The sequence below is a fragment of the Odocoileus virginianus genome, chromosome 28 (assembly GCF_023699985.2).
Source record: "Odocoileus virginianus isolate 20LAN1187 ecotype Illinois chromosome 28, Ovbor_1.2, whole genome shotgun sequence".
In the NCBI taxonomy this organism is placed as follows: domain Eukaryota; kingdom Metazoa; phylum Chordata; class Mammalia; order Artiodactyla; family Cervidae; genus Odocoileus; species Odocoileus virginianus.
Window position 1 is genome coordinate 33,996,797 of NC_069701.1, and position 9,597 is coordinate 34,006,393.

At 44.1% G+C, this 9,597-nt stretch overlaps 1 protein-coding gene across 1 annotated transcript; it reads left to right on the top strand.

The window, feature by feature from the left end:
- Window positions 1-6: 6 nt before the first annotated feature.
- SDHAF2 (succinate dehydrogenase complex assembly factor 2) lies at window positions 7-9,346 on the top strand. Its single transcript, XM_020916891.2, has 4 exons — window positions 7-168; window positions 4,949-5,172; window positions 5,253-5,362; window positions 8,606-9,346. The coding sequence occupies exons 1-4, from the start codon at window positions 133-135 to the stop codon at window positions 8,734-8,736; spliced, it is 501 nt and encodes a 166-aa protein (XP_020772550.1). The 5' UTR covers window positions 7-132; the 3' UTR covers window positions 8,737-9,346.
- The last annotated feature ends 251 nt before the right edge of the window (window positions 9,347-9,597 follow it).

Here is a 9,597-nt window from a genome sequence, read left to right on the forward strand (position 1 = left end):
CGCACAGTCACTTCCGCCAAACGCGAGGACGCATCTTCCTGCTCAAGTCTTCGGCGCTGCTGTCTGCGGCACTGGTGTTCGAAAGTGTCCGGAAGTGGCCGGGCCCTAGGCCTTTGATGCGGGTTGGGAAAAATGGCGGTGGTCGCTGTCTTCCCGGCTCTTGCGCGGGTGAGGAGAATGGGGCTTTTAGACTCCTGGGCAGGCCACAGTGGGAACTGTGTCTTGTCTTCCTCTGAAGTTGTGGAGACCGAGAGAAGCATCTACCTTACATAGCCCAGGCAAGGGCAGACCCAAGGAGAAGTTGATCTTGCAACGTAGGAGATTCAGGTTACATCCACCCTGGCCTGAGCCGGCTGTGTGCTTGTCTCGTAATATCGTTGACCCATCAGTCTTCTTGAGAAACCCAATTCAGATGTCACCTATTTGCCAGGTGGAACTGACCGGACAGCTTCTGGGAGCCTTTTGTCTCTGTTCTTAAGCCTCTCTGTTCTTTTTAAGTCTACTCTAGTGTCTGTCGTGGTTTCACATGGTTTCATAAGATCTTTTTTCGCTTTGAATATAGTCTGTTAACACTGTAAAATTTTCTCTTAGTACTGCTCTTTGCCAATTTCATGATTTTGTGATGTGTTTTTGTCTCAAGATGGTTTCCGATTCCCTTTTGATTTCTCCTTTGACCCAGTTCAAGAGTGAGGGTGTTGTTCAATTTTCACTTATTTGTGAATTTTCCAGTTTTGCTTCTGCTCTTGATTTCTAGTTTTATTCTGTTGTGATCAGAAAAGATGCCTTGTATGATTTCGATCTTTTTTGTTAAAACTCATTTTGTGACCTAACATGCTCTCTGTTCTGTAGAATGTTCTTAAGAGTGCTTGAAAATGTGTAATCGTCTGCTGTTGGGTGGAATGTTCTGTATATGTATGTTTGACCCATTTGGATTACAGTGCTCTTCCTGTCCTCTACTTCCTTATTGATCTTCTGTTTGGATGGTCTATGCATATTGAAAGTGGCTTTTGAAATCCCCAACTATTGTGTTGCAGTTTCTCTGTTCAGATCTGTCAATATTTGCTTCATATGTTTGGGTGTTCAGATGTTGGTTGTATGTATAATTGTTGTACCCTTTTGGTGAGTTGACCCTTTCATCATTATTTCATTGTCTTTTAAAATCTCTTTTGATAGTTTTGACTTAAAGTTTATTTTGTCTAATGAAAGTAGGGCCATCTGTGCTCTCTTTTGGTTTCTATTTGCAGTGGAATGTGTTTCACACTTTCACTTTCAGCCTACAGCTAAAATGAGTTTCTTGTGAGGCATATAGTTGGATTTTGTGGGTTTTTAAAAATCCCTTCAGTCTCTCTGTGTCTTTTGATTGGGGAATTTAATCTGTTTACATGTGAAATATTACTGATAGAGAAGGACTTAGAGTTGCCATTCTGTTCATTGTTTTCAGTCTTGTAGCTTTGTGTCCTTTTCCTCTCTTGCTGTCATCTTTGGTGTTTTATTGACTTTTTTCTATAGACATGCTTTGATTCCTTTCTCATTTTCTGTTGTGCATAAATGTTTGCTTTGGGTTACCATAGGGCTTGCATTAAGCATTTTATAATGTATTTTAAGCTGATAATAGCTTCAGTCTCATCCAAAAACTCCTTTTACTCCTCCCACCTTATGTTACTGATATTACAATGACATATTTTATTCTGTATCCACTAGTGTACTTTATAGTTTTTTTTTAAATGGCTTTGTCTTTTAACTTTTAAGTCAGAATTAAACATGATTTACCTACCATCATTGCAGTGTTATAGTAGCCTGCGTTTGTCGTAATATACCTTTACCAGTGAGCTTTGTGCTTTCATTTGCTTTTGTGTTATTTTCTACTGTCCTTTGGCTCCTTTTTGTTTGTTCAGTCGCTCAGTGTCCATCTCTTTGTGACCCCATGGACGGCAGCACGCCAGGCTTCCCTGTCCATCACCAACTCCCGGAGCTTGCTCAAACTCATGTCCATCGACGCGGTGATGCCGTCCAACCATCTCATCTTCTGTTGTCCCCTTCTCCTCCTGCCTTCAATCCTTCCCAGCATCAGGGTCTTTTCTCGTAAGTCAGTTATTCACATCAGGTGAGCTTCACCATCAGTCCTTCCATGAATATTCAGGATTGATTTCCTTTAGGATTGACTGATTGGACTTCCTTGCAGTCCAAGGGACTCTCAAGAGTCTTCTCCAACACCACAGTTCAAAAGCATCAACTCTTCGGTGCTCAGCTTTCCTTATGGTCCAACTCTCACATCCATACATGACTACTGGAAAAACCATAGCCTTGATCATACAGACCTTTGTTGGCGAAGTAACGTCTCTGCTTTTTAATATGCTGTCTAGGTTTGTCATAGCTTTTCTTCCAAGGAGCAAGCGTCTTAATTTCATGGCTGCACTCACCATCTGCAGTGATTTTGGAGCCCCAAAAAATAAAGTCTCACTGTTTCCTTTGTTTCCCTATCTGTTTGCCATGAAGTGATGGGACTGGATGCCATGATCTTAGTTTTTTGAATGTTGAACTTTAAACCAGCTTTTTCACTCTCCTCTTTCACTTTTATCAAGAGGCTCTTTAGTTCCTCTTCACTTTCTGTCATTAGGGTGGTATCATCTGCTTCTTCAATTTGGATGTCCATTTCTTTCCCCAAATTTGGAAAGTTTTGAGCCATTTTTCCTTCAAATAATCTTCCCGCCCCTTTCTCTTTTCTCCTTCTGGGACTCCCATAGTATTTATATTGGTCAGGTTGGTGATGTCTCACAAGCTTATCTCACTCATTTGTTTTTCTTTTTTTTTTTTAATTTTTTTTCACTCATTTGTTTTTCATTTTCTTCCTCTGAGTGGATAGTCTCAAGTAAACTGAGTACACTGATTTTTTTCTGTTTGATCAAGTATGCTGTTTAACCTCTGTGGTGAGTTTTTCAAAATTGTTATTCTTTAGTTCCAGTTAAAAAAACTTTTTCTATCAGTATTTGGTTATGCGTTGTTTTCTTCAGCTCACTGAACATCTTGATGACAACTTTTTTTGAATTATTTATCAGGTAATTTCATATATGTCTGTTTCCAGGGTTGGTTGCTGGAAGTTTATTTTGTGTATTTGGTTAGGCTTTGTTTTGCTCTTTCTCATGCACCTTGGAACTTTGTGCTTAGATCCACGCATTTGAAAAAATAACCACCTCCCATTTTTTTTTTTGTACATGAAAAGATCTTTTCCCATCAGTCCTGCCAGAGAATCTGGGGGCCTCTCAAACCTTTTTTATGGAAATGTCTTCTCTAGACTTATGGACGACATAAATTCCCAACCAGAGGGATTTGCTGTCGTCTTTTTTCAAGTGCGCATAATCTCTTGCTCCCTCTTGTGTCTGTTTATGGTACTGCAGGTTCTCTGGAGCTGCGCAAGCCTCCAGCTCTTCTTCTCAGCCCATTCCAGGCTTCTAGAGTATCCCAGGTCCCATGAGTGCTGCAGGTTGGCCAAGACGGAAATTAGTCTCTTGTACAGCTCCTTGGAAAGCAGGAGTTTGGGATGCATGCTCCTTTTTCTTTCTGTTGGCCTCTGTCTGCTGCACCATGGGTCCTCAGAGCAGCAGCAAGCCACCCAGCTTTTTTTGTTTTCAGAGACCCCCAGATATCTGGAGTATACTGGGTCCTGTTAGTGCCCTGACACAAGAAAAAAAGAAAACTTTCAGGCAGCTACTCAAAAAGCTGAAACATTGGACACACATTCAAACTCTTCCTCCCCAGAGAAAAGCCAAGAATTGGGGGTTTTCTTATAGTTTTGTGCTGAGCCACAGGTAGGAACAATGGCAAGTAAGGGTGTGCTAGTCCAAATCCTCACCTAGTTCTCAGCAGCCCCCAACCTGGCATTTTTTCTGTCACGTTTCGATTCAAACAGGACGGAAACTAGTCAATCAGGCCTCCCTGTGAAAGGTCACATGTTGGACGTATGTTTCAGTCTTTTCATTCCCTCCCCAGGGAGAAGCTGGTGGCTGAGAATTTTCTCCAGTTGCACTGGGCTGAGCCAGGGGCAGGGACTATGGTGAATGAGGCCCATGAATTTTCTAGCTGTGATGCAGCTGTTTTTGTGCTCACCTGGGGTTTAGGAGCCTCTTAGTTGGTTTCTGGATTTCTCATAAAGGAAACTGGTCCATGTGTGGTGTTGAGAGTTGGGGTCTCCACAGGAGAAGGAAAGTGTGGGGCTTCCTGTTAACACCGTCTTGCTGACGTTACCACCTTCTCATTGCATCTTGATAGTTTTTGCCCTTCTCTAGGTTGGGAAACCTTGGGGAGTTCGGGGCCCTGCCATCACTGTGTGCTCAGATTTTAGCACAGGCACGTGACTAGAATGCAAACCATATTGTGAGACTTCTAAAGGAGTGCACGGAAAGAAGAAAATATTTCTATTGGAGACTTTCTGGAAAGGCAGTGGTTAAGAACATGTTTGCCGTCAGAGTTGGGTTCCAACCCTCAGGAATTATTCTTAATATTTGGGTGATCTTGGTGAATCATTTAACCTCTCTGAGTCTCAGCTTCCTAAGCTGTAAAGTGGGGACAGTATCAACATAATTTCTTTTTTTTTTTTAGATTAAGGTGTAGTTGATTTACAGTATTTTATAAGTTTCAGATGTATAATATGGTAGTTCACAATTTTTAAAGATTAAACTCCGTCTATAGTTATTATAAAGTCAACGCAACTTCTTAAGGTCTAAAGGAGATCAGATGCATTTTGCACCCAGTTTATGTGCTGAGTGAATGACAAGGATGGTCATCCTTGTTAAAAAGGTACTTATGGGAGGCAGTTCCTTGGTAGTCTAGTGGTTAAGACTTGGGCTTTCAGCCTGACGGACCTGAGTTCAATCTCTAGTTGGGGATCTTAAGATCCTGCGTGCCTTGGCCAAAAAGAGAATAAAAGATGTTTGTGGCTTTTTTGTTTCAGATGCTTGCTCTGTCAAGGCGCCACCTAGTGTCTCCTTCGCTCAGCATGACATCATGCAGACGCTGCTACAGAGGTGACAGCCCGACAGATTCCCAGAAGGATATGATTGAAATCCCTTTGCCTCCATGGCAGGAGCGAACTGATGAATCTATAGAAACCAAACGAGCCCGGCTGCTCTACGAGAGCAGGAAGAGGGGAATGCTGGAAAACTGCATCCTGCTTAGGTAGGGGAAGAGGAGAATGGGGGTTGCTTCTCTCTGGCTAAAGACAGCCTTTTCAACTTCTGTCTCTTTCTTGACGGTAGCCTCTTCGCTAAGGAACATCTGCAGCACATGACAGAGAAACAGCTGAACCTCTACGATCGCCTGATTAATGAACCCAGTAATGACTGGGATATTTACTACTGGGCTACAGGTACTGAGCATGATAAGCGGCATAAGGTGAAAAACAGGATGATGTGGGCTGATTTGAGTCTGGAAAGGTATCATGGGCAATTTGTTTTTCTTTAGTAGGCACTCAACCCAGCCTCTCTTCAGATTTTTCCGATATGTACAAAATTTGTCTTATAAGTTAAGGTCCTTTGTTTGCAAGCAATAGAAACCGATTCCGTCTAACTTAAGCAAAAAGGGAATTTAGTGAAATTGTATGAGAAACTCCTAGCATCAAAGGGAAAGTTGAAGAAAAACCAGGGCAGGAATGAAGTGGAACGAGATGGCTCTGGCTGCCTAGCATGAAGTCCTTGGGAGTCTCTCTCTGGCACCTGCTTTGTGAGGAATGAATTCTCACTGTGTATAGTTAGGGTTAGCTTTGGCTGTGAGTAAAAGAACCCCAAAACAACAGTGGCTTAAGACAGAAGTACATTTTTCTTTCTCCTAACAGAAGTTCAGAGTTTGGCCCTCCAGAGCGCACAGAGGGGTTTCAGAGTCATTAAGGCCAGATTCCTCTTGACTTGTTCCTTCACCCTCCCCCGTGTTGGCTACCTCATGACCTCAAGATGGCTGCCGAGGCTCTGTCTGTCATGTCTATCTTTCAGCCGGGGAAAAAGAGTAAGAGAGCACACACCATTTTTTAATGGACCCTTCTCAAGAAATTATACACCATAATTACACTTAGTTTCCACAGGGCTTGAACACAGGGGAGTGGGAAATATTTGGGGCCAACCTGGAAGTCTTTTAATGTATCTTTGTCTTTATATTGAAGTTGAGCTTCTTTTGTTGTTGTTGTTGAGCTTCTTATAGATAGCTTATATTGTCATTCTTTTTAATCTGATCTTATGTCTTTTTATTGGTGTGTTTTGGCCATTTGCATATAAGTACCAATGTGATTGAATTAAAACCTACCATCTTTTTTTGTTGTTGTTTTCTATTTCTGCTGTCTGTTTTTTGTCCTCTTCCCCCTCTATTTCTGTGGATTTTTTGAGTATTTAAAATTTCATTTTATCTCCACCATTGGTTTCTTAAATCTCTTTATAATATTTTTGGTGATTGCCCTAGGATTTACAGTATATATGCATACATGTGTGCTCAGTCATGTCTGACTCTTTGAGACCCGGTGGACTGTGACCCACCAGACTCCTCTGTCCATGAGATTTCCCAGGCAAGAATACTGGAGTAGGTTGTCATTTCCTTCTCCAGGCGTCTTTCTGACCCAGGGATTGAACCCATGTCTTCTGCATTGGCAGGTGGATTCTTTACCACTGAGCCACCAGGGACACACGTGGTACCATGTGAACTTTCCTGCATTTCTGTGCCTCAAAAGGGCTCTCTGTGCCCTTGCCCTCCCCCAGCAGTAGAAACCTGCTGATTTCCAGGTGGTGCTTATTAGTCTGGGGACAGGAGATCGGGAGGCAGTTCTCTGTTGTCCTGGTCCAGCTTCCGGCCCTGTGACCATGAGTCATGGTGGAGGGCCTTTTTCAGTGATCCTGCTGGTCCCACAGGGGTAGAGGATTTTTTTCTTTTATTCTTTCACTAGCCCAGGCGGGTCCTCACATGTGCCTTGTAGGAGACAGGGCTCACTGACCTATTCCCAGACCTTTGAAGCTTTTGTTGTGTAGAGAAGAAGGACTAGGCTGGGGTTTATGCTTTTGGGGGTGGGGCAGTGTTTTCCCCTACTCCTGGCCTGCATTACTGAGGGAGGCTTTCTGCAGCCTCCTGCTCTGGACGCTGTCTTCATCGTGAGCATCTCAGTGAGGGGTTGTTGAGGAGAACCTGCCCATTGGGGCAGATTCCGCTTGTGTCTGTGGCTCCCGGGGATTTTACACTCGTGCTCACCTGCACTTGGCGTTCAGCAGGTGATGAACAGTTTTAGCTCAATTCTTGCCTGTTTGTGTGGTGCCCAGTGCCCCTTCTGCCTGTGCCTTCTCAAGTGAGCGTGTGTGTTCATGTCCGTTTTCTCCTTTGCAGGGCCTTTCTTTCCTTAGGTTTTATTTTCTTTGGGTGCCTGTGACCTCAGCTCTCTAATGACTTCAAAAAAGTTATGATGTTTCTAGTTCATCTGACTTTTTCTTGTTGGGATGAGTGGGGTGTTCTGTCCAGTTTTCAACATTCTAGGGGGAAACTGAAATCGCCTGGATCTTACTCTGATTGTCACACAAAACAACAGACGCCAGGCCCACCAGACGCCAGCTGTGTGCCGAATGAGGGAAAATCAGACATTGCTTTGAGGAATGCCCTCTCCTAACGTTGTATTTAGTGTTGCTAGGAGGGTAATTCCAAAGCTTAGTACCCAAGCTTTCCCAATAGGAGGCTTTGTTTGGGAGGCTTTGCTTAAGTGAGAGACTCGGGGGTGGAAAGAAGGTTGGAGGTGTGCAGCATCTGCCAGACTCTCTCCTGCCACCCTGAGGCTGGCATCCTCTCCTCTCTGCTCTCTCGGGGCCTTTGTTGCCTCTCCATCCAAATCTGGTTCTCCAGGTTCATGTCAGTTTTATGGCCTCTGTTATAGCCTTCCAGTGAATTCTTTTATGTTTTAAGTTTCCCGGAGTTATTAGTTGCTATCACTTAACATCGAAGGACTTTTGCCTCAGGAAATTAATAGACTAGAAGGAAAAACACAGTATTCCAAAAACAACTGGAGTACCGAATGCGAAGCAAAACAGAACAGCCAAGGCTGGACAGGCCAGGGGTCAGCTGTGCTTGTCCAAATAATAAATGCTGGGCCAGATAATAAATGCTGTCGGCTTGCAGCCATATGGTCTCGTGGCAACTGCTCAGCCCTGCCATCGCCGCACAAAAGCAGCCACGGACAATATGTAAACAAGTGAGAGCAGCTGCTCCAATAACACTCTTTACAGATACCGGCTGCCGTAGGTTGCCAGCCTGTGGTGCAGGCTGCGTGTGTGTCCAGAGAAATTTTGCCCTGTGTACCCACTGTGGTTTTAGGCCAGGCCAGAATTTCAAGCTTTAAGGTCCTTATACTATCAGGATTTTCTTGTGGTCCAGTGACTAAGTCTCCGTGCTCCCCATGCGGGGGGGCATGGATTCGATCCCTGGTCAGGGAACTGGATCCTACCCTCCGAAACAAAGATCGAAGATCTGTGTGCTGCAACTAAGACCCCCTGCGGCCAAATAAATAAATAAATATTTAAATTAAAAAAGAAAAAAATCCTTATATATCTGACAGTTGACTGACCAACGTAATTCTTTTTGCCCATCCTTACAGAAGCAAAACCAGCCCCAGAAATATTTGAAAACGAGGTCATGGCCCTGCTGAGAGACTTCGCTAAGAACAAAAACAAAGAGCAGCGACTGCGGGCCCCGGATCTTGAATACCTCTTCGAAAACCCACATTGAGCTACGTGCCGCCGCCTGCCTGGCTTTGGGGGCTACACGGATGCTCATCGCCTGCGATGGGTACTGGCCTTGATGTGCTGCTTCTCCTTAGATGCTCAGCCCACCCGGACCTCTGGTCCTGCCTGCAGTGATGGACCCACCTCTCTCCAAGGACATGTGTATGTTCAGTATGCCTCATGCTAAGACCCTTCAGCTCCCGTCTAAGCCTCAGAAGCAGTTTGTCCATGTTACTGTCACTCGGGCCTGACTCTCTCTCTGGCTCCATAGGAGGAAGCATTGTGCCAGCTCACTGCTTCAGCCAGAAGTGTGCTCGGTGTGAAGAGGCAGCCAGCTGCCTGTGCTGTGTGGAAAGCTCCCTGGGTGAGCCAGGGCTTTGTCCCTGTGAAATTCCCCCTTCCAGCCTGGGTTGGTTCTTTCTGCCAGGGGAAGCTGATCCAAGCCCCCTGAGTAGAACCCTTCAAAGACCCAGCAGGCAGAATGAGGGCAGCGGGTAGGAACAGTGTGGGCGTGCTGCTTAAGAGTCAGCATCTTCAGCAGATTTTCTCTAGGATGCTCATTTTATAAACAGAACAATAATTGTATATATTAAAGAATATTTTAAAAAGGAAAATCACAACTCAGCCCTCACCCAATTATTTTAATTTTGTGTGTTTTCATGCAGGCATATGTTTAGAGTTTTACAAGGTCACAATCTCCATGAATCAATTATAGCAAACGTTTTCTGTATTTCTGCAGTCTCCACAATTGGTTTAGTTGATAAACTGATAATGTGTAAGAAATAATATGTTAGGATGAATTAGCAGAATGTGTTTAGCTCCAGAACCAAAAGACTTTTGGTTGCTAGGAGGGTGGTTTTGTCTT

Bases quoted from the DNA above. Each gene is read 5' to 3' on its own strand.
- SDHAF2 (XM_020916891.2), top strand. From the start codon at position 133: ATGGCGGTGGTCGCTGTCTTCCCGGCTCTTGCGCGG. The intron at 5,173-5,252 runs GTAGGGGAAGAG...TCTTGACGGTAG, and splicing joins GAAAACTGCATCCTGCTTAG to CCTCTTCGCTAAGGAACATC. The intron at 5,363-8,605 runs GTACTGAGCATG...CCATCCTTACAG, and splicing joins TATTTACTACTGGGCTACAG to AAGCAAAACCAGCCCCAGAA.